This window comes from Apus apus, chromosome 8 (assembly GCF_020740795.1).
Source record: "Apus apus isolate bApuApu2 chromosome 8, bApuApu2.pri.cur, whole genome shotgun sequence".
Lineage (NCBI taxonomy): Eukaryota > Metazoa > Chordata > Aves > Apodiformes > Apodidae > Apus > Apus apus.
Window position 1 is genome coordinate 374304 of NC_067289.1, and position 26457 is coordinate 400760.

A 26457-nucleotide genomic window follows, 5' to 3' on the forward strand; every position below is an offset into this window, starting at 1 on the left:
TCTTGTCCCATCTCTGGTCACCAGGGAGAAGAGGCCAACACCCATCTCAGCACAATCTCCTCCCAAGGAGCTATAGAGAGCAATCAGGTCTCACTCAACCTCCTCTTCTCCAGGCTGAACAGCCCAAGCTCCCTCAGCCTCTCCTCATCAGGCCTGTTTTCCAGACCCCTCATCAGCCTCGTTGCTCTTCTCTGCACCCTCTCCAGCACCTCCATGTCCTTCCAAAACTGCACCCAGGTCTTGAGATGCAGCCTCACCAAGGCCAAGTATAGGTAGTAGAAGGGTGTACGTATGATTGCATACTGAAATAGGTCAATCTGGACTAAATATAAACCAGGATAATTCTCCAGAAAACACTATTCTGTTTTTCACTTCTGTTTGAAATAAGGAACTCAATTAATTAGTCATTTAGCACTAACTTCCTTCTAAAAACAAATTACAGGAAGGTGAGGAGAGACCTCTACGAGGTACTTCAGATGGAGAATACTTGAGCATTTTTATTCTAAACAAAAATAATTTTATTACAGGACAAAATTAATATTTTAAGCTACATAATTGTGATGGAGAAATGCTGCTTCTTGAGAATGTAAATTAAAACCGGAATACTTTCCCATTCAACTCAAATTTATATAGATGAATGTTTATACTGACCTACGTATTAAAAGGATTGCTCTCAAACTGGATTGTAGTGCATGAAGTAGGATAGGAAAGTTCCTAAACTGTTTTTGCTACAAGCTGGGAAAAAATGACATGTGAATATGTTTGACTCCCAAAACACAGAGAACACAGACCACTGTTGTTACCATGTTCTTTAAAACAAGTAGGTAACTACGAATTGATCAATATCCAGATTATCAAACTATCTTTTTTTCCTTTCATTATGGACCACTAGACTAGTCTTACAATCAGATGAATTCTGATGTAAATTCTGTATTATACAAGCAGCTGATACTATGTTTAGATGTCATTATATATGTATTTAAAAACTTAAATTATCATGCAAGAGCAAGTTTTGCAATCAGATGCTTATAACTTTAATACTGGGTATTAATATATATTTGTATTGCTCATATATCTTCATTATAGTTGAGAATATATAATTTTAAACTGAGGAAAAAAAAAAAAGGTAGGAAAATGTGGACTGGAAGAGTTACACTTTAAGACCACAGATGACAAAGCACACACGTCTTGTGCACTAACAGCTACTGTGGCACGTGGTGCTAAGTGGATGATGTTATCTCCACAAGATTTTTGATCTACTGTCACATGTTAGAAATGTTGATCACAATGAAAACAGATTAAGGTTTCAGAAAAGGTTTCGATATCCTAATCTTACCACTTTTATTAATAAAAAAATGCACATTGTGGTGGAGCCTGGGACTGACACGCCATGATGGTTACAAGTATCAACCTTTATTATTAGGTTACATTGCATTCTTAAACCTGTTTCTCCTGTCCACGCACCTTACGCTTCCTTCCCATTGGTCAACAGCTTCTGTTCACGCGTTCTGTCTTACTTTGTGATAGGTTACAAGTTTCTTACATTTTCTTACAAGAACGTCAACACATCCGTATCTCTCTCATACCTTCTTTTCCCACAAACATGTTTGTCTCTAACTGTCAAAGGCACAGCTGTAGTTTGTCGAGATCAAGGCCGCCTGCGGCCTGTAGCTGATGCCCACATTGAGGGATTTGACGCTCCACACAAAATACAGAATTACTTCTAGAAAGCTTAAAAAGTACTGGGAAAACACAATTTCTTCTGCTGGTGGGTGCATGGCTATACTAGTAACAGCACATCCTTGTTACTAGTTCTTCCTACATTTTATTACACAGAGGTATTAGGGAAGTTTTTTTCATTTGGTTGTTTTTTTAAGATCAGTGTTGGTGCAATTACTTGTTACTGGGTCTGTTTTTAAATTGTGGTAATGGAACCATTACCAGAGTAGGGCTGCCTAACAATCCACTACATCATATCATGTCTCCAACAAGGGTCCTGCCGTGGCATATGGAATGTTAGAGGCTCTGCCCATCACAAATTAGATTTGGCCAAATCCTTTTTTTTTTTTTTTTTTTTTTAAATCAGTTCCTGTTAGGACATGAGCAGTAAATATGCCTGAAACTTCCTATTGCCATTCACTTTATTTTAATCTAGCTCATCTTCCTTTTTTATGCACATTTTCCAGTCAAACTGATAAATGCTGAAACAGTCATTAGTGAGGAAGACACTAGAGCATTTCAATAATTACAAAGGACAAAAGAACAAGTCAGGTACTCTGTTATGTTTGGTTTGTTGCAGCAGCTGAACAACCTTTATTGTGATTTTTGAAGTGTATTTTTCACATTCTTAACAAAAAATGAAAAAGGGGGGGAGCAGGTTCAGTTCAAGAATGTTCTTATTTGTCTCTTACTTGATTCTTGAGTCCTTAACCAAACACATCAGTGATAATGAAACTTTATCTCTCATGGCAGCCTCTTTAGCTGTTCCTATAAACTCTGGCAAGCATTTGGCTTTCTCTTAATTGTGATAGTTCTCGTGTATTTAAGTAGAAGGGATTCTTGAGGAAGAAGTTGTGATGTTGTGTCCTTTAGGTGATCTTAGTTCATTATAATGTCACTATAATTCTAAAAATCACACCCCCAGGGTCAGAAAGACCGGGTGAAGACCCTTCCCTTGAGTGTGCGTGATCGCAGAAACTGTGATGTAGCCATATGCAAATTGCTCACAATTACCATAAGGAGGATGGACTTGGAAACTTACTGACGCTGTAGTTTTGTTTTGGAAAATCGGGTCGGGTGTGTTGGATCTGTGGGAAGGCACCAAGCACCCAGCTTTGTACAGAGCTGCCATAAAATAAATCAGTGTCTCCTTCCTAAACGTAGTCCCTCTGTCTGCGGTTGGGCGGCGAGCCCACGGCAGGACCAGCGGTGCCGGAGGCGCCGGCAGGCGCTGCAGCCCCGTGACCCGCCCCGGCGCCAGGTCCGGCGGATGAACAAGGTGCAGCTTCTGCCTCAGTGCCTCCCGGCTCGGAGCTCAGCTCCTCGGTTATTTCCCGACGGACGGAGCAGAACGAGCTTCCTCCGTTTGAGACTAGTGTGGTTTCCCTCACCGACCCTCCGCTGCCCGCTCGCTCGGGCCGCGGCTTATCCGCTGCCGGGCTCCGCCGCAGGTGCTCGCGCCCGTTTGCACAGACGTTCAGCTCCGCAACCCCCGCCGGTGCCGGTCTCGGGGAGCCTGTTTCTGATCGAGCTTTGAGGGCCGCGTTGCCGGGCGCCAGACGCCCCGTTCCCGCGGCCGCCCCTCGGGGCCTCAAGGCGGTAACTGCCCCGCGCCCCGCCCCGCACCGCCCCGTCCCGCGCCCCGCGCCGCCCCGTCCCGCGCCCCGCCCCGCCCCGCCCCGCCCCGCCCCGCCCCGCCCCGCGCCCCGCCCCGCAGCGGCGGCCCCGGCCCCGGCGGGCGGCGCTTCCGGGCGGCGCTTCCGGAGCGGGCGGCGATGGCGGCGGGCGGCGCGGACTCGCGCGCGGCGGATGTGGAGGAGGACGCCTCGCAGCTCGTCTTCCCCAAAGGTGCGGGCGGCGGGGAGCGCGGAGCCGCGCGGAGCCGCGCGGGCCGGGCTTGGAGCTGGCGGGGCCTCGCGCAGCTGCGGCGCCGCTGGCGGAGGGAGCGGCCGCTGCTCATGGCCGGGCCCGCCGGCCCCGCGCTCACGGCCCCGGGCGTCCGGCAGCAGCGCGGGGCGTCAGTGCATCGTCCGCGTGAGGTGTAGGGGCCCGGGCTGGATAAGATACGGCTGTTCTTACTTACGAGATCACTGCGTGTGCGTGCTGGAATAAATAAAAAAAAAAAACGAAAACCAAAACATTTTTCCTACCAGGTTATACCAAAAGCTCTTGGGTTTGATATAACCATTATTTTTTTGTTCATGTTTCTTGACATAAGAATAGTGCTGCGTTTTAGGAAACCAGCTGTGCAGAGCCTGAGCTGGGGGGCTACGAGGATGATGCAGGGACTGGAACACCTGCCTTACGAGGAAAGGCTGAGACCTGGGGCTGTTCAGTCTAGAGAGGAGAAGACTGAGGGGGGATCTAATTAATGTCTATAAATACATGAGGGCTGGGGTCAAGAAGGCAGGGACAGCCTCTTGTTACTTGTGCCGTGACAGGACGAGTGGCAATGGATTCAAACTGGAGCCCAGGAAGTTCCACCTCAACATGAGGAAGAACTTCTTTCCTGTGAGGGTGACAGAGCCCTGGGACAGGCTGCCCAGAGAGGCTGTGGAGTCTCCTTCTCTGGAGACTTTCTAGACCTGTCTGGAGGCCTTTCTGAGTGATTTGCCCTGGTTTTGGTCCTGCTCTGGCAGGGGCGGTTGGACTTGACAATCTTTGGAGGTCTCTTCCAACCAACATTCTGGGATTCTGTGACTGTAATAGTCTGTGGGTTTTTTTCCAGAAAACTATCTAGGATAAATTCCAAAACTGTGTTTATGCCTCAGAGTGGCCCTGGAAGAGGACAAAAAAAAAAAAAAAGGCACCATGCTTGATTTTTTAGCAATAAGCAAAGCAGTGTCCTGAAGAGCTGTTTTTATGATGTTTTTACACTGAACTCTACATCCTGGCCATGTTCACCCTGTGAAATCCAGGCTGCTGGTTCCTTTTAGCACCACCCTGGAGCTGGGTGATGGGCAGCCCAGGCTGGCAGCTCATCCTGCTGCTCTGAACAGCTCGTACTGCTGATGTCAACAGACCTTGTTATTGGAATAAATACAGTGATGATGAGGAACAAAAATAAAGAGTTGGTTAAAAAGGGTGGGGGAGATCGTAAGATTGGTTAAAGCTTTTTTCCTGATAATAAAATTTCAGTGGATCAAGTAACCTTTCAAGTAAAGTAGGCTTTTCAAAAGATGTTCAGCAGCTTCTGCATTTACTTTTAAGAACTCAGAGCCTTCCAAAGACCATAGGTGTAACTTCTGAATTTTTTTAAATTAAAGTTTTAAATATTTTTTTTTCCCAAAACAAGACATACATGACTTCAGTTCTGCCAAAAATGGGTGAAGAAAGCATATTGCAAAAATGGGGCAAATCAGGGTTATGAATGCAAATACAAAGTGTCAAAAGTTTCAAAGTTTGTCAAAAAGACAAACACATCGAATTGTCACTCAAGATGGTGTAATTTTTATCAGCATTTTCAGTATGAGATGCTGCCTAGTTGTTGGTGGAAGTGCTGTGAAATACATTGTTTCTTATTGCCTAAAGCTAAATTTACGTACAAAACTTTTTCATCCATGTTTCACCTTTTTTTTTGTTGGTTGTTTGGTTTTATTTTGATGCTGGTGTTCACTCATTCTCATGTAGAATTTGAAACTGCAGAAACTCTTCTAAATTCAGAAGTACATATGCTTCTTGAGCATCGCAAGCAACAGAATGAGAGTGCAGAAGATGAGCAGGAGCTTTCTGAAGTCTTCATGAAGACCTTGAACTACACAGCGCGTTTCAGCCGCTTCAAGAACCGTGAAACCATTGCCAGTGTCCGTAGGTGAGTGGAAAAGTTAGAGTATAAGACTGTACTGGAAAATTTGTTGTGTAATATTGATGCTGCTGGATGAAAATATAGTTTAGTGGCTTATGCTATGGTTCTGAATCTTGTCTTTCTGAAGAGGCAAGATATTTGGTAGTAATTCTTCATGAAGCATTGTACTTTGTCTGGGTAAGCCTTCTGAACTCCTTTGTTTTCAGTATGTAAGTGACAACTGATTGCAGTAAATGGGAGGATTTTCAAGACTTTGTAGAGTAACTCTGGAGAAGTGAACAGGTGTGACTTTTTTTCTCTATGCAGTTATATAATGAGTCTTTCCTCCTGAAAAAAAAACCCAACATATTTACTTCAGTGTCAAAAGCAGAGTGAAAAAAAGATACCTATTTGGTTTGGTTTATGCCTTTTTATATTTCTGTCTCACTTGCAGTTTCACCAAGTTTCTATCTTTTCTTACAGTTTGCTGCTTCAGAAAAAGCTCCATAAATTTGAATTGGCATGCTTGGCTAACTTGTGTCCTGAGACAGCTGAGGAGGCAAAAGCTTTGATTCCTAGGTGAGCGTTTACACATGGGAAGAGGACTCCTTTCTACTTGGCTGTGCTCTGAAGCCAGCTATGGGCTGGTGCCCTCTCTTCAGTTCAGCTGATGGAAAAACTTTTAGTCTCCATCTTTCTTCACCTACCTGTTGACCTGACAGTGAGGCAATCTTGTCAAAAGTCCCTAATGCACTTCTGACAACATTTACTAAATTAAGTGCAACGAGCTTAACTTGGGACTCTTATGCCACCCAGCCATGTTTGGGGTCTCTTGTGGTGGTGGTGGTTTTCTTGTTTGGTTTTGTGTCTTTTTAAAAATTCTTTTGGAGCAAATGACACCTACAGGGAAGCAGTGAATTCTGTTGTGTCTTATTTTGTTACCCCATGGCCTGAGATAAAGGAGGGAGTGAAACACTCTCCTGAATTAGTTTCTTCCTTATATGCTGAAACCAGACTGGCTTATGAGCATGAGGCTACATGAACTTAATCTAGAGGCTTATTGGAACCTGTACCTGCCTCGCTGTTTTGAGAAGGCATTTTGCATTTCCTCAGCAAGCAGTTCTGGGTAAGATGGAGTTTTGTCACTGCACAGGGAAGGGAGTGGTATTTGTCCAGGGATGTTACTGGTGTTTCCGCATCAGTGAGTGGTGATGGTGTGGAGGCTGACAGGGAAGAACTACAGCTCTCTGAAATGAATCCAGGGAGAGGTTATTTCTAAAACCTTCAATTTACCCTCATTGTTCTTACCTTTCAGCCTGGAGGGACGATTTGAAGATGAGGAATTACAGCAGATTCTTGACGACATTCAGACTAAACGCAGCTTCCAGTATTAAGGTTAACCCGCAGCCCCTTTATCTGAACAGAAAAACCTGAGAACTTGGACTGTTCCTCAGCCCTCTGGACCAGTCCAGCTCCTGGCTGAGGAAGGGAAGTTGTGCATGCAAGGCGCTCCAGTGTTGCGTCATCTACAGGTGCAGTCAGACTTGAGACCAGGGTACTCCTGTTGCTTTGTTCCACACCTATGTTGGTAAGACATCTGGATTGTGAGAGCCAAAGGAAAAAAAAAAACAGCAATGTTTTCCCAGTGGCTCAAGTATTTATTTCTTCCAAATTCCTCTCCCTGATTTGGGAATTTTCAGTATGATTCTGTTTTTCAGCAGAAATTTAGATGTGACTTTTTTGGGGTTTTTTTGAGTGTGTGGATTTCTAAAAGAGATGGTGAAACTTGTTCCCAAAAGTTTAGTGATGGGATTTCTGTGGGGGTTTATTGTTATGTTTTTGTTTATTGTTTGATCAGGACTGTGGATTTTTACAGCTTCAATACTTTTCTATTATTGTTAGGTGTAAATTAAAACATTTCTAATTAAGGCTGTGTGTTTTGTAAACATCAGAGATTTTATTAATGAGGACCTTTCTGATAAACAGATCCTGTGATTATTAACCTGTCTTGGAGATCTGGGGACTCCCAAGTGTGTGATAACACAAGGACAATTTAGGACAGGTCAGACAGAAGCCTTATTAATTAACTGTGATCACAGTGAGAGAGCACTTGGGAGCATCTCCCCCTCTGCTCCTCTATTCTCTGCCTAGTGATCACAGAGACCCAGTCTGTTTCAGAAAAGAAAAAGGTGAGGAAAAATGATTGTTTTGATGTTAACAAAGCCCAGTGTCCATCCTGGGAGGGATGGACTCCTTCAGTATCTTGCTAACCACCTCAGTTCTTAGAAGGAATCCAACAATAAAGGATGTGATGCTCTGGAAGGACAACTCTTGGGGGAGCCTACAGGAGCAGCACACCCAGTGCTCTTCACTCTGAAGCGGGGAGCTGGCAACAATCACAGACACTTCAGCTTCTAGTTGAAAGACATGTTGTTTCAGTCAGGGTAAGCTGCTTAACCAGCCCTCTCAGATCTCAAATCCCAGTAATTTCATCACCTGGAAGAAGGAACATTTTTCAGCAAAGAACAGCTGTGACACAGAGTAAGACACACTGCTTGTGATGATTAGCAGTACAGTTTCACAGGTGTTGCAAAAGGGAGGGAAAGACTCTAGTATTTCAGCTCTTACTGGAGACTGAATGTTTCTGCTGTGCTGGAATATTTCTGGCTAGGCTGGCTCCTGACAACTGGTCGGGCTGCCTCAGCAGAAGCACGTCACATCAAAATCTCTGTGCTTTGCTTGCATTACATCTCCCCCAGGCTTGTAAACCAGACATGTCTTTCTAATTGACCACAGTGACTTTAACTGGATCAGGAGAATTATAACTAAAAAGATAAAGGCAAGGTGACATGGTGAATATTTGCCTTATAAAGCCCAGTGGCCCTTTTTGATCGGGGATGGGCTTTCCAGTAGCTGCTCCCACTGTAGCTTTATTTGCCCTGTGAAATGTTTCTGTTCAAGCAGCTTTAAGACATTTTCATCTTTTAAATACATAGGCTCGCATATCTTTACGAGTACTCATTTTAATTAAAAAAAAACACTGCACTCCAGACCTCTTCACCTACGCTTTAGGAAAAGGCACGTAATACAGTTGGGAGCCATTACTACTTTGTAAGCTGCGTAAGACTTGGGCATAGGAAAGTGATCTCAGGTTTGCACAGGTAAGTCTGAGCACTGAGACTAATGGTTCCTGACTTGTGCTTTGAAATCGAGACGGGAGGGGGCAGAGGGTGGGAAAGCGTCTGAGGGAACCGCGCAAGGAACGATCCTGCGGTAGCTCCTGCCTGCTTGGTGAACAAGCGGGTCGGAACGTGCAGCAGCAGAACCACAGAGCTCTGCCAGGCGTGCAGGCCCCGCGGGAACCGGTGCCGCGTCCGGCTGCCGGTACTGCCCGTTCTGGAGAGACCGGAGGCAGCAGACACGATGCAGAGGCCTCGTCAAAGCGCCGGTCCGGGGGTGCGGAGGGAGCGGGCAGGCAGCTCCCCCGGCGCGGCGGGTGCGGCCGCTGCCCCTCCCGCCGGGGAGCGCAGGGGAGGCCGCACCGGCCGCTCCCGCGGGCCCAGCCCCCCCCCCCCCCCCCCCCCCCCCCGCGCATGCGCGCGCCCCCCGAGCGGGCACTGCGAGAGGCTGGCGGCGGCAGCGCGAGCTGCGCCTGGTACGCATGCGCACTGGGCAGGGCCACCCCCGCCGAGCTGGCCCCGCCCCTCGCGCCGCTGCGCGTGCTGACGTTGGGCGCGTGCGCCGCCCGGGCGCTGGTGGGGGAGGGAAGATGGCGGAGCGCTGGGGCGGCGGCGCGTGAGGCTGCGGTGTCCGGGACCGGCGGGACGGGGCGAGCGGCGAAGCCACAGCGCGTGGGCTTGGAGAGCGAGGTACCGGCCTACGGGTGAGCGTGCGGCGGTGCCAGGCCGCTTGCGGGGCGTGCGCGTGGGGGAGCAGGCTGCGAAGTGCGACTGCCTCCGCCATTTTTAGGCCGCGGCCCAGAAGCGGTGCGGCCAAGGGCCGGGAACAGACCGAGCCAGACGCGGCCCGCTGGCGGCTGGGGGTGGGCTGTCCGGGCTGGGACGCCCTTAGGAGTGCCCGCGGGGCCTAGGCCTTGCCCGCAGGGGTGAGCGGAGCGCAGCGCCCGGTTCCGCGGCGCCGAGCCGAGGTGGGGTGCGCTGGAGGGCTGAGGTGGCGGCGGAAGCTGGGGCTAGAAGCAGGCAGGTGGTTCCCTTTCTGCCTGCTGCATAGGCGTCTGGTTGCAGCCTCACCCGAGTCTCTCAGTCCTGCCTTTTTCTTTCCTCCACCGTGTAACCGAACCGAAATTGGGTTGTGACCGCTTGGACGTGCGGGAAGCTCTGGCCATTACAGGTGTAGCACGCATTTGCTTATTCTGGAAGGGTGGATGGATTTAATGATGGTATAGTGGCACGTTTCACTGATTGGGAGTTACTGGTCTACAGCTATGATCTCGGTGGTAAACCTAGGTGACCTGTTAAACTTGAAAAAAAAAAACCAACTTTTTTCTGTTGGAGAGAATTAACTAAACTTTGTGCCTCCTTGAAGACGCATATTATTTCTCTCTTACTGATGCTTAGCTTCATTGATATGAGTAGATAGCTGTATGGTTTCAAACAGCATTTTGAAATATTTGTACTTAATTGAGCGTGTCAGTTTGTAATACAGAAGTTGTCATAGGTGAGTAGTTCTGTACTCGACTGCTTTTGCACCTCATTGTATCCTTAATTTGTGAGTAGTATTTTTCTATGTAGACAATAGTCCCTTATTCTTTTTGTTGCAGCAGATGTTTATTCTTTTATATTTTTCTTAACCCAAATTGTTCTATCCTTCCTGTAAGAAAGGCAGCACTCTGTACATATTTGTCAGAGTTAATATTATACTGTGTCAAAATACTTCATAATCCCCTTCTCCTGAATTCTTTATCAGCTAAATTGACTTTCACTTCTCAGCAGTTTGCTGCAATATTCTGCCATCATCTCTAGTATAAGAATATATAATCATGAAACATAGTTGAAAATCTGGTTCACAATGTCTTACTCAGTTGTGATGTATTTCTGATGGGAGGATCTGAAAATGTACTTAAGACTTCTAATATAAACACACACCATGATGAGAAAAATCTTTGCCGTTAGCATTTTTTTTAATTCTCTGCTCTACAAGTTAGAAGGTAAGTTTTAAGCTTTACATGACCTATCTGCTTTGGGCTTTTCCAGGGTGGATGGAACTACCAGATCAGAGCATCAATTTTGAGAATTAAATAGTGAAAACTGGGGAATAAAAGCTAAATCTCTGAGCTGCAGAGGATGTTGGTGCTAATAGCTTAATGATCTACAGCTGCTAAAACCTTTTGACTTAAATGTTAGTCACTATAAATAAAGTCTTTCCCTGGTACCTGCAATGTTGGTACCCTGCAGCAGTAAACATTAGGATGTTTGGACCATTGGAATGGAAAACTTCTCATCAGTTTTCTATTCCTGGTAGCAGCAGAGGTTAGCACAGGAAGCAGTAACAAAATGTGATCCTAACTTGCACTTGAGATAGAGGTCCTGGAAATGCACCTTTTGCTGCAGCAAATAGAGGCCTTGATCTGAGGAAAGGATGTGAAAGGTCTGTTCCCAACTGTAGCAAATCTTAGTTTTCTGACTCACCTGAGGAAAAAAAAAAAAAAGGAAAATACTTGCTTGAGTGTGGATATGAAAAGAGTACAATTTAACTTTTTACTGACGTGGTTGCATGCAGAATATTTCACTTTTTTGTATCTGCTAGCTGCTGGGTTGGTATTTAGGGAATTTTCATAGTTTGTTCACTGATGCTGAAATAAAATAATTTTAGCCTTGCTGAGATGTTACTCTAGCTTATAATTTAGAAAATTACTCATATCTTTGTGCAGGAAAGCTACAAAAACAAGCTGAGAGCTGTATCTGGAGTGTTTGTGAATTTTACAAAATTTGTTTCTTATTTGCCATATTCATTCCTGATACTGAATCAACTTAGTACTGTGAATTTTATATGCAGTCAAAATAAAGATATGCACATTTAGTTGGTATAGTTCATGAAGAAATGTCATTGATAAGTAAACCTCAGTTAAACTGAGCACTGTTGGGGCATAATGGTGGGGAGGGGATACAGTAAAGGTCTTTCAAAAGATTAAAACCGTAAGATAACCTTTGTTTTCTGCTCTTATCACAGAGAATCTCTGAGAGAAAGAGCAGAGAAGTAGACCTTTTCATAGCTAAATAGTTCTTTATTGCTAGTATTTTGTTATTATTCGTTCCTCTCCAGTTTAGAGCATCCATGATCTCAATTTTTAAAACGGTGCTAAATGTACCAGCAAGCCGTTCTTGCTCACTGTTATTTAAAAAACATACTCAGCATGAATAGAATGTAATTTCTGGTTCAACGAGCTCTCCACATTCAGGCTGTGTGTTACAGTCCTTCTGTTGTGAAACTTGAAATGCGATATGAAGTTTATATTTACCAGGAAAGGAGGTAAGCTAGTTGCTCTTCTGTTGTGTAATATGGCTTTTGATAACACCTTTAGCATGAGGACAGTGATGTGGAATACTGGTTAAAATTGTTCTTCGGTTTGTGAAAATGTAGCTTGAAGTTGATTATGGGGGTAGGTAAAGTCTTGAGTGTGTTGTAGCATGGTAGAAACCTGTGTTTGTGTGGAGGTTGTCATTAGAAAAGTGGCTAGCTATTTCAGCCCTTCATTGTTTGCTAATTTTAAAAGTTTGATTTCAAGCTGTTTTCCCTTGCTTAAAGGGAGCTCGATTTAAGGAAGTGAAAACCCCACCAAAACCAACAAAAAAACACCCCAGAAAGAAACATGAAAACTGTAGTACTTTTAATGGTGTCAGCACAAGAGTCAGAACATAAGCATTTAAGTCTACTACTAATTTGGCACTTTCACTTGAGCCATAACAGCTTTTTTGGCACAGCTCCTTCTCAGTTGCTCTAAGTGACCACAGTTCCAGTTTGTAAGACATTCTCTGAATGTGGAGAGATACTAGAGACCAAATTTTATGCTCTTAAAAAGCTAAGCCAGCTGGTATTCTGTTTTAGCTCTGCACCTGGTTGCAAAGTGGAAGAATTATGATCCTGCCTTACGAAAGCAGCCATGATAAACCAGTTCCAGGTTATCTGGGAAGCTGTGTTCCTGGTTTTAACTTGAGGGGGAAGCCACAACCCTCTTCACTGGAGGCCAGAGATGCTGAATAAGAAGGAGTCTGTAGTGTTCTATTGGTTTGGTGTTCATTAGGAAGTTGTGGCCACACAGTGATTTGTATTTTACCATGGGTGTATAAGTATGCATCTGTAAATTTGAGTCTGGTAGGACCTGCATTTTGGGTTGCATAAATAGTGGCACAGCTCCAGCTGGTGTAAGTGCTTGACTTGCAGCCTGAGGGCTGCCTAATGGTGCAGCTCTGCCCTGTCCCCTGCACATCTGCAGTCATCTACACTGGCATTGCAGCCCAAAGTGGTAACTGACCCTATTTCTGGTCATCTGTTTTATGTCCTGTGGCAGTAGAGGCATTCCTGGAACTCCATAGTAAGGCGGCTGAGAAACTGCTCTGCTTTTTGACTGAGTTTAGCAGAAGGGGTCTCTTAGTACAGTGGTTTCTTAGGTGGATCAAGAGAATCAAAAACCCCATAGGAAAAAAAATTCCGTTAATATTGCTGGGAAAATACTGTGGGGTAGTGTGTTGTAGAGCTGTGAAAGTGTTCAGTATCATCTTCTACTGAGTACATGAAGTATGTAAATAACTTTGAAGTGTCTGTAAGATGGGGTTTCTGTTGCACAGAGCCTCTGCTTCTGAATGCAAGTTAGCCAGCGGGTAGACATGGGTGATGGGTGGTTTTACCATTAAAATATGCAATTAAATAAAAATAAGTTGTCTTGAAGTGTTCTACTGAAGTATAAAATCTCTTTTTAGACAGAGATGTAGAAAAAGAACATTTGACATGGTTAATAACTACTGAAAAACATGGGTTTAAGTTGTGGGGATTTTTTTAGCTTCTTACACTTCTTGCTTAACCGTATAAAGCCACATTTTTTTCACACGCTCACACACGATAGCACTATTTCCCTTCTTCCTGCTCCCCTTTCTGGACTTCAGTTTCTTAGAAAAGGAAACTTAAGATATTATCGCTTTTACCTTTATTTGTTCTAAAAACTGGTAATGACAAACAACATTTGTCAGGACAAATTTGTCAGTAACACTAAGGAAAAAAAAAAGTGTTATTTGTGTCATGAAGTAAAGATTTTCTTAATTCTTCTCTTTTGATGCTTTCAAGGTTTGCTGTTACATGAAAGCTGCAGAAATTCTCAGTATGTTTGTCAGGCATTCAATAGATAAAGGTTATGAAAGGCGAATCTTTATAACAAGTTACACCTCTTATTCATTCCGAAGTCTTACTAAAAAGGCTTTATATTCATGTCAGCATTGAATTGGCAACTCTTAGGGACTGAGATATTCAGCTTTGTTTACTATATTAAAGCTTATGTTTCTGTTCAATAGTGTGAAGAGAATCAGACTGTACTTAGATAATAAGGATTTTGTTCTGTTTATCATGAGAATTTCAGGAGATTGATTCTGAAACAAAGATACTGGTTGCTATGTTTCATTACTTAATTTTTGTCCACTCTTTCTCCTTTCTCTGCTGTTCTTGTGTTTTATACAGATGAGGGCTTGAATCTTCTAAGGAGTTATCTTCTACCAGAAGTCAAGAAGAGAAGGCTCCGGGGAGACCTTATAGCAGCCTTCGAGTACTTGCAGGGGGCCTACAGGAGAGCTGGGGAGGGGCTTTTCATCAGAGAAGACAGTGATAGGACAAGGGGTAATGGTGTTAAGCTGAAAGAAGGAAGATTTAGGTTAGATATTAGGAAGAAATTCTTCACTCTAAGGGTGGTGAGGAGCTGGAATAGTTTGCCCAGGGAGGTTGTTGATGCCCCATCCCTGGAGGTTTTTAAGGCCAGGTTGGATGAGGTTTTGTGCAACCTGGTCTAGTGGTAGGGGTCCCTGCTCATGGCAGGGGGTTGGAACTTGATCTTTAAGGTCCCTTCTGACCTTAACAATTCTATGATTCTAAGTTTTGACAAGTGAAAGCAAGAGGTCTGCATTTCTTTGGTATGGTACCTAAATGATAATTTGTCTCTGGAATCCAGGAAAGTTCCAGTTCAATCACGTGAAAGATGACAATGGTCTGGTGACTTGGGATCACGTACCTGAACAGTAGCACTTGAGTCAAGAGGGTCCTAGATATGGTTGAGGAATGGGTCAGCAGAAATGTTCTGAAGATCAGCAAGGAGCTGTGGGGCATAGCCTCATGGATTTGTGCAAGCTACAAAGTACTGGCTGAGTAGCAATCTCACTGGAGGGGATCTGGAAGTCCTTAATATCAAGTTGAATATGAACCTGCCATTTGTTGTCCTTATAAATAAAGTGAACTGTGTATTCCATAAAACTAAGAGGAGCATCCCAAGCAGATTTAGCTGTGATTTTTTTTTTTTTTTTTTTTTTTCTGCCAAGGTTAATGTTCAGCTGGTCCTGACGTAAAACCAGCTGAAGAGTATCTTGATATTTAGGATTAGCAAGGATGAGAGACATTCTTTTATTTTAAACTGCTTTTCCTTTGTTGTTTTTCAGTATTTTTCAGTATTTTTCATGCTATGTTGTATGATTTAAAAGTTGTTCCAAAAGTTTTTGTTTTCTGACCAAATGGTAGCTCCAAGGGAAGGCAGCATCAGTAAATCAACATGAAAACCAAGTTGGATGCTTTTTAACCAGTTAAGATGAAGTGTTGTTATCATAGTGACTCACAGTAGTAAAAGACAGTTTGGTGAAAAATCGTTCAAATATTGCAAGTAAACTAACTTTTAAAGTAAACTTATCAAATCAGTAGTACTGAATACATGGCAGCAGACCAAATCCTGTGCATCTTCTTACTGAGGTTTAAGTGCAGTCTGCCAAACATCCTCTTACTTCATATGGTGGCTTCTGTGGTTATTTCGAAGTACACTTCAAGAAACTTGCTGTACAAATTGCTTTTGTGAGCTGCAGTCAGGGAATAGTTCTAGGCTGGTTTACTTGTGAAAGCACTGTTCTCTAGTGTAGCCAGAGTGGTAAAGCAAGATGTGTCTCTACAGTCCTGTGGACGGAACTTTATGATGTACGTATTTTAGAATGAGTCACGGGTTTTGTTTGAACATAAAGTGAGGGATTTTTGAGATTTGTTTGATTATTAGGTATTTGTTTAGAAATAGAAATGTGAAATACAAAGGTGTTAAATATGCATGTTAATGTGCAGCTAAAGACACTCAACTGCTGATTGTCACACAGGCTCTGTAGCCTGAGACTTTCAAACTGGCTGTTTGAAGTCTTTTTCCCAATAGCCTGTTATCTCTTGGGCTTTTAGATTTCTTAATTTCAAATTTTCAAATGTCAGATTTGTCTGTCTGCTTTCTGTACTGTTTCAGAGTTTCTTGGCCATAGTGTGTTTGCATGTGAAACTTCAAAGGGTTAGAGTTTTTGTAAAATATCAGCACCACTTCTCTTCCTGCAGAGAATAAACCCTTTGAACTGCAACAAAATAATCACCGTTTTGCCAGGTCTAGCTCCCTGTACAGTGAAAGATGAGTGTTTTCTTGAGAGGTATGCTAGAAATGTTACATGTTCTATCCTTTCAGACTCTGTTTTGTGTATGTGTTTGGGTTGTGTTAAAAATCCAGACCTTTAAGCTTCGTAGTGAAACTGGGCCTGAGGAAAGTACGGAACTGAAGTAATAGCGGAAAAAAATAGACTTCTGCATTTTTAGGTCCTTGATCATGCTAGTGTAGTAGACTCAGGCCTGTGTTTGAAACAAATCTTTGAAGGGCTTCAAAGTAAGAGATTATTGAACCTTTTGGGCAGAGCAGTTTATTTTAACTTTGTTAATGATTTTGTATCTGTTTCTGTGCTTTTGATGAAGGTGTAGGAGATAATTATTTTTTTTTTAATGTTGTCTATTGGAATAGAGTGACTGTAATGGGGAAAGTTGCCAAATCCTTTTCTCCCCCACTCTGCATGGCCAGAATTTAATACCCATTTCTAAGAAGGTTTTGTTCACAAGCAGAATACAATAAAGAGTGGATGCTAATGGATTTAGGGAGCACAGCAGGAGAACCCTGAGGAGATCTGCTTGCTGCAGGGAGCAGTAATGTTGCTTAATAGCAATCTTGTATGACATAGACCAGTATTTTTGGCTTCAGTTGTGTGATTTGGCATGTTACAGACCTCCAGCACCTATGGATAATTAAGGAGTCTGTTCTTAGATTGTAGGAATGGTCTTATCTTCCTTAGGTTTAAACTTACTGTCCTCATGTCTGCATGTTTTCTAGAAAATTTTTTGAAGTCTGCATATAAAAATGCAGAAAATGACTATTTGCTGTGCTATTGCTGTGCCTTATGTAATCCAGAAGTGGGAATAAGCTTTTAAAATACTCAAAGGACAAAACATTGTGTAGGTTTTTTCTGCTGGTATACATTTTATTGTCTGCTTTAGAAAAAAATATATCAATTTGTGACCACTGGGCTAAGTTGGGCAACTTTGCACTTCATTGTTGCATCTTGTGGACTGGTGCAGACTTTCCTGAGCACTGGCTTACGTGCTCCTTTTACAGTGTCTTTCTGTTAATGCAGTTCAATGTCAAGACAGGTCACAGAGTGGCTTTGAAGATGAGAATGTTGTTGTGGTTTTTTTTTTACTAGTTTTATATTCCTGCTTAATACAGGCTATTTCATAACTAGTGGGAAAGAAATTATTTGTGAAATTATTTGAGATTCTGGAGTGCCTCACACAAATGTACAATTTTCAGACTCAAGGTAATCTTGTTTTGAAAGTGTGATTAAATATTTTGTCAATACAATAAGAAACTGAAGCACAAAGCAATTGAAGGAACAGGTCAGTTTAGTGTATTCTTCACTAGATTTTCAAATCAGTATAATTTTTTTTTTACCTTCTTTTTTTTGTGTTTTCAGGGGGGAATTATTTAATTTTCCGTAAAGGAAACTGATGATCAGTTTTTAGAAAAATGGTGACATCTGCAGCTTCAGTGGTTTTGAAGTGTATCTTCAGAAAAATGTAGTGGAAGCTTGCTGCTGCTAATGCTGTTTTTGCAGCATTTTTAGTTGTGTGAATTTCTGATACTTGTAGATCATATGCGGATCTGCTTGGGAGAATGAAGTGAGAGAGATGCAGAAACACTGATTCAAAACTGGGAAGAACCCACTGCTCATCTCCAGAGCAGAGTTGCATGTTCTTCCTAGGACAAAACAAGTTTTTTTGAACTCAGTGTTGATAATCTGTAAAAGATGGAAAGGAATAACTTAAAATTATATTTGGTCTGATCCTCCCTGCCCTCCCCCTGCCCTCCCCCATCCCCAACAGGTGTTTTTATTCAGGTGTGCTTACAGATTTCTTAATATACACATTAAAAAATGCAGAGTTGTGTTTTTGCAGAGATTACTATTTATAATAGGATTTTTTAACTTAGAGAAATTATACTAAAAGGAAATTAGGCAGTGTCAGATACCTTGTAGATGTAAAGGTGCTTGTCTAGTCAAAGAAAGATGATGTTTGCTACTGATGTATTGAACAATAAAGTTGTTATGCTAACTTTGTGATGTTCTCATCTTGTACTTCTGTCTCAGAAGTCTCAAAGTAGCTGAGGGTGGTTCTACTTTCGTTGTTGTTGTTGTGTTTTTTTTCTTTACTGAATGTCCTGAACTATGTTTTGGACTACTATGTACTATTGCAATGCAAATACTTACTATTACAGAATCACAGAGTGGTCAGGGTCTGAAGGGACCTCTGGGGAAGATCTTCTAGTCCAACCCCCCTACCAGAGCAGCTTCACCTATAGTCGGTTGCAAAGGATGGCATCCAGGTGGTTTTTGAGTGTCTTCAGAGATGGAGCCCCCACACCCTCTTCTGGGCAGCCTGTCCCAGTGCTGTGTTACTCTCAGTAAAGAAGTTTTCGTTATGTTTAACTTGACCCTCCTGTGCTCTGGTTTGTGCGCATTGCCCCTTGTCCTGTCACTGGACACTGCTGAGAAGAGTCTGGCGTCATCCTCCTAACACACCCTGTAGATACTGATAAGGGTTGATGAGATCCCCCCTCAGTCTCCTCCTCTCCAGGCTGAACAGCCCCAGCTCTCCCAGCCTTTCCTCAAGGGGCAAATACTCCAGCCCCCTCAGCATCTCGGTGGCCCTGAGCTGAGGTCTTTTTCACTGTTCCAGTCACACTGTAAAAGTGCTTGTTTTAAAGCCTACATGTCGTTTGTTTAACTAATACATATTTAAGTGTTAGTATACAGATACATTCCAGAAACTTGAAGCACCTGCTGGTCTAGCCATTTCAGGGGAGTGTCTTTTTAGCTGCAGCATGTTCTGTTGTAGTGGGCAGCACAGGGTTTGCAAAGTAATCGACTGCTTGTGCTCCCCAGGAAAGTAGCCTTCTGTTCTACCCCTTGGAAACATACTTTTCTTTGGATGTATTCAAATTATTACTTGCTGTACTGCACCTGATTTGCCTTGACTTCAGTGAAAATAAAGCAAGCATATTTTAGTTACAAGTTATTAGACTTTATTAATTATGATCTTTTGGGGTAACTATATAAAATTCATCAAGATGACAGATAAATTGGATATTTTTTTTGTTTAGTATTGAGCTCTGGAAGAGGTGGTGAATTTAGTATCACAGAATCATAGAATGGTTGGGGTTGGAAGCAACCTTAAAGGTTATCCAGTTCCAACCCTGCTATGGCCAGGGACACCTCCTGGTAGATCACGTTGCTCAAGGCCCTATCCAGCCTGGTCATGAACACCTCCAGGGAGGGGGTATCCACAACCTCCCTGAGCAACCTGTTCCAGCATCTCACCACTGTCACAGGAAAGAACTTCTTCCTAATGTCCAACCTGAATCTCCCCTCTTTAAGCTTCAATCCATTGCCCTTTGTCCTCTCACTACACACCCATGTAAAAAGCCCTACCCCAGCTTTCTTGTAGGCCCCCTTCAGATGTTGGAAAGTTGCTGTAAGGTCACCACAGAGCTTCCTCTTCTCTAGGCTGAACAACCCCAACTTTCTCAGCCTGTCTTCATAGGGGAGGTGCTCCAGCCCTCTCTGATCATCTTCCTGGCTATTCTATGAACATGCTTGAGGAGTTCTATGTCCTTGTTATTTTGGGGACTCCAGAACTGGACTCCAGGTGGGGTCTCACCAGAGCAGAGGGGGAGAATCACCTCTCAACCAGCTGGCTATGCTCCTTTTGATGCAGCCCGGGATACAGTTGGCTTCCTGGGCTGCAAGCGCACATATGTATAAGGTATGACTGTGGTTCTTCAAACTTCGTCAGGTTAAACCTGTGCAGAAGGATGGTTTGGAATTTTTATTTTGGTTTGACTAAGCTTGTTTTATTTTTATTTAGTTAAATTGTGCGTGAATTGCTTTAGTTGCATTATTTTGTCCAGATCTGACAATATTCAAACTTACTAGAAGATTCATTTTGATATCAAAGAAACAGCCATACCCAAATAAGATTATAAAGTAAGAATCACGAACTTCTGCCCAGTTATATCTCAACTAAATTATTACTATATTTCGTTTGTTTTGGTTTTTTTTTTAGCCTGTATCTGTTTTCGGGTTTCTCATTCACTCCTTTTTCTTGACTGACCTTGGTTCTCAGTGTTGTTGCTTCTATAGTTACTCATGCTCCCAATACAACAGGAGCTTTAGCTCTAGGCACAATGAATTCAGACACTTTTTTAGCTCATCCAGAATATCTAAAGGAGATACTGTTGGGGCATTCGGTTGTACCAACAAAAGACAAAGTAGGATGCGGATAACTTAAATGGATTTATTTGCCTGACCGAAGTAGAGGTGTTGGGAAATAAACGCATAGCTTTCATCTTTAACTGAATCTATGCTAAAAATAACTTTAATTTCTAAAGTTTCTTTGTTTAGAACTTTCACTCTGTGTGATTTATGTGTATGTGCACACTTTTTAGATACCTCTTTATGTATATGATGTATGCAAATAGAGCTTGGGCATCAGGATATTATGTGGATAAAAGCATGATATCTGAGGCGTTACTAGAACAAAATTATCCCCAGCAGCTGGGTAAACAAAGTGTTTCTGCAAAATTTGTAGTTGGAGTTAGGTGCCTATTTGTGATCTCAGAAGCTGGAAAATAGCTTAGAACATAAGCCATTCATTTTTCTAATGCTGTTATCTCCTTTGCCATGTTTTAATTGTGATGTCATATGTTGTCCTGTCAAAGTAATGAGTTGGAAGGGTCTTGTAGGCTTGAAGTGGTGTAATTAACAAGTTTATGCCTTTGGACATCTTTTAACCAGCAGTTTTTGCTGATGTTGATTGCATGTTACGTGAATTTTGTGATTATCTAAGCTAGACACTTTGCAATAGTTTTGGGTGTGTGCAATCCAAATTAATCCATGTCATAGATTATTATTTATTTACCTATGCTTGTAATTGAAAATAATTCTTTGGGAGATTTTGTTTCCTGAAATTGAGTTTACGTATTGCTTTGGAGGGTGTCTCTAAAAAGGCATTCTAATGTCATGTTTTCCTGCAAATATATCTGATCAGAGTGTGTTTGGAAGTTCTAGCATATATCTTTCTCCATTTTTGGGCTTGGTTTTGAAATTTCTTTTTGCATTGTCTGTAAGAGAGTAGTGATGTGTGTGTTTGAAAAACATAACTTCTTCCCTCTGGCTTAAATTACTGATTGATACAGATTGATATCTTTAAACTTGAGGGTACTGGCAATTTTCTCTGGTGGTTTTTTTTTCCACTGAGTAATGCAGAAGCTTTAAAACTACCTTAAGAAGACTTGCATATTTGATGCCAGCTTGCTTGGGTCCTGTGAAGAAGCTGCTTTCTCTTTTTTGTTATAAAAATGCTGTTATACTTTTGATTTTATCTTTGAGATTTAACACCTGAAATTTTCTGTACAACAGTTAGCAACCTTCTGACAAGTTATAAGGAAATCTTGAGTGTTAAGGGTACTTGTACTTTGTACTTTGAGAAGGTTTTGGTACCTCTTCCATGCCTCAGACAAGCTTAATGTTGTACTAGCAGTGTTGTAACAGTGGTGGTATGGATGTGGAAGTATTTGGACACCACTGGGTATGAGGCAGAATAGTTGTAAAGGCTATAGTTTGGTTTGTCCCCTTGTACAGTAGTGGTGTGGCTAGCAGCCAGGTGTCATAGATAGCTGTAGCTGGCCTGACACACTTTCAGGTCCCAGTGGAAAGCAGTGTGTGACTTCTAGGTCTGCAAAGCCTGTGAAGGTTAATCCCTGCCCCCTGCCAACAAACTGCCTGATATTTAAAGGGCAATCTGCTGTACACAGAGCCTCTCAAGAACCATACTATGCACAGCTTTTTACTCTTTTATGTCTAGTATTTCTGTCTTAGCTTTATTTTGCTGTTTAAAAAAGGAAGCATTTTTCTATTATTGGCATCAAAAAAGGCAAGATAAAATTTCAAAGCCAGCGGTTGAAATAACTTTCCAACTCTTTCAAGTTGAAGGTACTTTATTAACTAAATAAGAAAGTACAGTCATGAATTCATAAACATACTATTTCAACTTGTTTAGAAAAATTCTACCAGTTTTATTTCCATTCTTTTTAATTAAATTCACTCTGTGTAACCACTTGAGCTTTCATGCAGCAAAGGGTTTCCTTACCTCCTTGCTTTCCCTTGAGTGTGCCAGCTTAGTTTCGTTTAACATTGTCACCGTTTGACTCAGGTCTGACAACAATGCTCTTGATCCCCTCCCCCTCCCATCCAGGTAGGGAAGGAGAGAGAGAAAAAGAGAGAGACTTTGTTGGATTGAAAGCTAAACTACACAGCTTTAATTCAACACTAATGATATAAAAAAATATATATACAATTATATACAAATATGTTCAGATAATCTGCAAGAGCCTCTCGCCTCCCTCCACCCTCAGCAACTCCCACAGCATCTCCTGAGCTGCGAACAGTCCCGAAGAATTCTAGAGCTGCTGGAGAAAACGGAGAGTGATGAGGGTCAGGAGAGCTGGAGCCTGGGGGTCAATGGTGATGGATGGACGGAGTCCTCCCTGGACACCGGCCATGGATGGAGGAGAAGGGAAGAAGAAGCAGGAAGGAAGTTGTCTTCTGTGATCTCTGACCTTCCTCTGAGCTTACATAGCTATATGGAATGGAATATCTCTGGCCAATTTTGTCAATGCTGTCTGTCTAACTCAGCCTCCTACGGGGGAGGTCATAGATCTCCCCATAGTGTCTGAGCTGGCAGAGTAAAGGTGCGATCTTGTAGACCCAGCAGTTAGAAAAACATTCCACTCTCAGCAGTCTTAGAACGCACTGGTGCTAGTTAAAATAAAGCTGAAATAAAAGAAGGAAAAAAAAAAATCAGTAAAAGGAAAATTGGCTTCATCCTGGCTCAACCAGGACAAACATTTTTGCCAAACTATGAGTTCAGGATGGGAAAAGAGTACAACTTGAAAATTAAGTTTGAGCTTTCACTTGTTCGGAGTGTGTCACTGCTTAGTCTGAAGTTAGTGTATATTTAAAAGACAGTGTATGTTGTAGTTTTCAGCTGTGAAGAGGTTGCTGTGATAGATCTCATAATTTCAGGATTTCAAAGACTGAATTGTTTTAGACCAATTTCCCTTTGTCAGAAAAAATCTGAATATTGACATTTTCTCTCTGTTGTTCGCATTTTCTTCACATTGTCAGTGAATCTTATTGGGGGAAGTTATGTTTGGCTCTCTTTATCGTAGATTGATAAATACATAATCCATTTATGTTGCAAGAATGAAATTGAAAGTATACCTACAGGTAAAATGTTACTTGTGGTATATTTGCTATAACTTATGTAAAGGGAATGTAATGTTCAGATCCTAGAATAAGGTTTTGAGGCAGCTCTTTAAAACTTTTAATAGTTAAATAGTTAATAGTTAAACTATGTGGTGTATCTTGTATATTGAATCTGAAATACCATCTTTAAAAAAAGTTGAAGGGTCTTACATTTCTTGCATTTACTTAAAGTGCTTTTACTGAGGACATTCTTTTCCCTCACATTTATTGCTTAGAGATGGCAAAATTCCTCTTGATGGAGAACAAACTACTTAAGCACTCCTCTGTAAGTGTTATAGTATCACTCTGGTTGGAAAAGACCTTCAAGATCATTGAGTCCAACCACTACCCTAACGCTGCCACACCCACCACTGAACCCTGTCCCTTGGCACCACATCTGTCTTTTTAGATGTCTCCGGGGATGGTGGCTCAACCACCTCCTCAGACAGCCTGGATCACCAAGTCCAGCTCTCGCCCCAGCACAGAGCAACCCCAAAGTTCAAACTAAATGTGTTGTCCAAGTATTTCTTGAATGTTGTTGAGCTCGGTGCCATTACTGCTTCCCTGGGGAGCCTGTTCCAGTGCTCCACCACCCCCTGGGTGAAGAATCTCTTCCTAATGTCCGACCTGTCTCTTCCTAATGTCCAACCTATGTGGCACGGGGAACAGATAATCTTTATTCAGAGGAACCTTCAAATATTTCTTCCCAATAAATAGTGCTGTATGAAGTTGTTATTCACACTTGTAAACTGAATGTAGTGGAGATACTGTTATGGGATTTTTGTCATTATTAGATAGCAACTTAGTCTTTCACTTCTTGCAGTCTTTCAGAACCAAGATCAGCCATGGCCACAGAGATTGGCTCCCCGCCCCGGTTTTTCCATATGCCAAGGTTCCAGCACCAGGCGCCTCGGCAGCTGTTCTACAAGAGGCCTGACTTTGCCCAGCAGCAGGCGATGCAGCAGCTCACTTTCGATGGGAAGCGGATGAGAAAAGCTGTGAACCGAAAGACCATAGACTACAATCCCTCTGTAATTAAATACTTGGAGGTTAGTGAGTTGTTTGAAAAACTTTTTTCCTTCTTCGAACTTGTCATTGTGCTTCTTCAGTGGCCGCAGAGCAGTCTGGAATACTAGGAGATCTACTGCTGCTTTTTCAAACTACATGACAAATGCTTGTGAATTTGGTGAAATGTGAATGCTGGGGGGTTGGTCCATGGTAGTAAAACTGCATGTGTGCACAGCTGATGATGTGCTTTGTGTGAACACCAGTTTTTGCAGTCTGTCTTGGGATTCCAACCTAGAGTGCGACTGAGTGTCTTGTGTGGTGTTCTGACTTTTCAGTGACCATAAAAACTCATTATAAATAATGTAGTTATTCCTGTTTTTGTTTTGAAATAGAGATTTCCAGAAATGGGAAAGAAACCATTACCCCTTTCTTTCCAAAGCCAGGGCACTGTGAAAATGTTTTCTCGTAATTTTACTAAATAGCACTGCAGCTTGCACTGTGGTCTCTGAAAATCTCTTTCTTACAGAAAAACTTAAGTGAATTTTTGTATTCCTGTAAAAATGCGTATCATTGAGCTTTCCTTATGGAGTGGTATTAATTTCTTAAGAAATACAGTTTTATGATCAGGATCTGCTTACTGGACAAGTACTGGATATTGGCTCAGAAGCAACAGAATAAAATCTGTAAATACAGGAATTGTTGGAATCTCAACAGAAACATTGCAAAGACATGATTAAATGTGTTTGATCTGCTATGGCAAGTGCACAATTGTAGCTTGTAGGTGTTAATACTTGGAAGGTTTTCTTAACAGTAGATTTATCTTCTAAGTTCTATTTAAACCCTTGCTTCTATTTAAGCCCTTGCTTCTTGACACCCACCCCTCAGATATTTATAGACATTAATAAGGTCCCTTCTCAGTCTTCTCTAGACTAAACAGCCCCAGGTCTCTCAGCCTTTCCTCATATGACAGGTGTTCCAGTCCTTTACTCAGCCTTGTAGCTTCCTTTGGACTCTCTGAAGTAAATCCCTGTCCCTCTTGAACTGGGGAGCCCAGAACTGGTCACAAGACTCCAGGTGGGGGGTCTCACCAGGGCCAGGTAGAGGGAAACAACAGCCTCCCTCAACCTGCTGGACACACTTGTTCTTCATGCACTCCAGGATACTATTGGCTCTCTTGGCCACAAGGGCACATTGCTGCTGCATGGATAACTTGTCCATCAGGACTCCAAGGTCCTTTTCCACAGGAGACCTGTTCTGGTCCATGTTGTTGTTCCTTCCTAAGAGCAGGACTCTACACTTATTCTTGTTGAACCTCATGAGGTTCCTCTTTGCCCAGCTCTCCAGTCTGTCCAAATCTTGCTGAATGGCTGCACAGCCTTCCTGTGAACCAGCCAATCCTCCCAGTTAAGCTGCAACTTTAAATGAGCTGCTCTAGTCTGATGAAATTAAGACTTTAAACATTCTTGAATCTTTTGGTTATGCTGTACAAATTCTACAGGTTTCCTGAGACCAAATTATTTTAACTGAGTTTCTTCTAAAATCCTTGGAGTGCTTTGGAATTTCCCAAATGTGCTGTCAATGTGTTCCTTATTTTCTGTTGTTTGACAATGAAGTATAGCAGTGGTATGAACTAGGAGTTTTCTTCTTTCCAGAATAGAGTATGGCAGAGAGACCAGCGAGATATGCGAGCAATCCAGCCTGATGCAGGATATTATAATGATGTAAGTAAAATCTTTCTATTCCCTGATGAAATTCTGTGAATAAGATTTGGCCAGAAAATCAGGAGGATTCCATCCATCAGCAGAGGTTATCTTTTTGTCCACAAGAAGCCTTGAAGATAGCAAGGGTATCTTCACTCTACATTATCTTGTTCTGTTGAAATCCATTTCCATGAAGAGAGCCTGAAATTTGATAGGCTTTTAATTTTTGTATATAAGAGCTATCATAAAGCACTGAGCTTGCAAAGCTGCTGCTTCTGAGTGTTTTGATATGGTAAATCTTGCAGACTTTTGAACACTTCTACTGACTGACTTTTCT

At 42.4% G+C, this 26457-nt stretch overlaps 2 protein-coding genes across 8 annotated transcripts in view; both read left to right on the forward strand.

Annotated features, from left to right (window-relative positions):
- The first annotated feature begins 3464 nt into the window (after positions 1–3464).
- POLR2D (RNA polymerase II subunit D) lies at positions 3465–7431 on the forward strand. Its single transcript, XM_051626899.1, has 4 exons — positions 3465–3567; positions 5350–5530; positions 5987–6082; positions 6819–7431. Exons 1-4 carry the CDS (start codon positions 3495–3497, stop codon positions 6895–6897), a joined length of 429 nt encoding a protein of 142 aa, XP_051482859.1. The 5' UTR covers positions 3465–3494; the 3' UTR covers positions 6898–7431.
- A 1819-nt stretch (positions 7432–9250) lies between these two features.
- The window catches only part of WDR33 (WD repeat domain 33), a 68075-nt gene continuing 50868 nt past the window's right edge, over positions 9251–26457 (forward strand). For all 7 annotated transcript variants that reach the window (XM_051626989.1, XM_051626987.1, XM_051626983.1 and 4 more), the window contains exons 1-3: positions 9251–9386; positions 24236–24461; positions 26073–26141. In XM_051626989.1, coding sequence (XP_051482949.1) covers positions 24258–24461; positions 26073–26141 — 273 coding nt within the window. In that variant the 5' untranslated portion in view covers positions 9251–9386; positions 24236–24257. The remainder of the gene's footprint in view (positions 9387–24235; positions 24462–26072; positions 26142–26457) is intronic.

Coding starts and splice junctions, on each gene's coding strand:
- POLR2D (XM_051626899.1), top strand. CDS start 3,495: ATGGCGGCGGGCGGCGCGGACTCGCGCGCGGCGGATGTGGAGGAGGAC. Junction 5,531..5,986: donor ACCATTGCCAGTGTCCGTAG/GTGAGTGGAAAA, acceptor CTTTTCTTACAG/TTTGCTGCTTCAGAAAAAGC. Junction 6,083..6,818: donor GCAAAAGCTTTGATTCCTAG/GTGAGCGTTTAC, acceptor CTTACCTTTCAG/CCTGGAGGGACGATTTGAAG.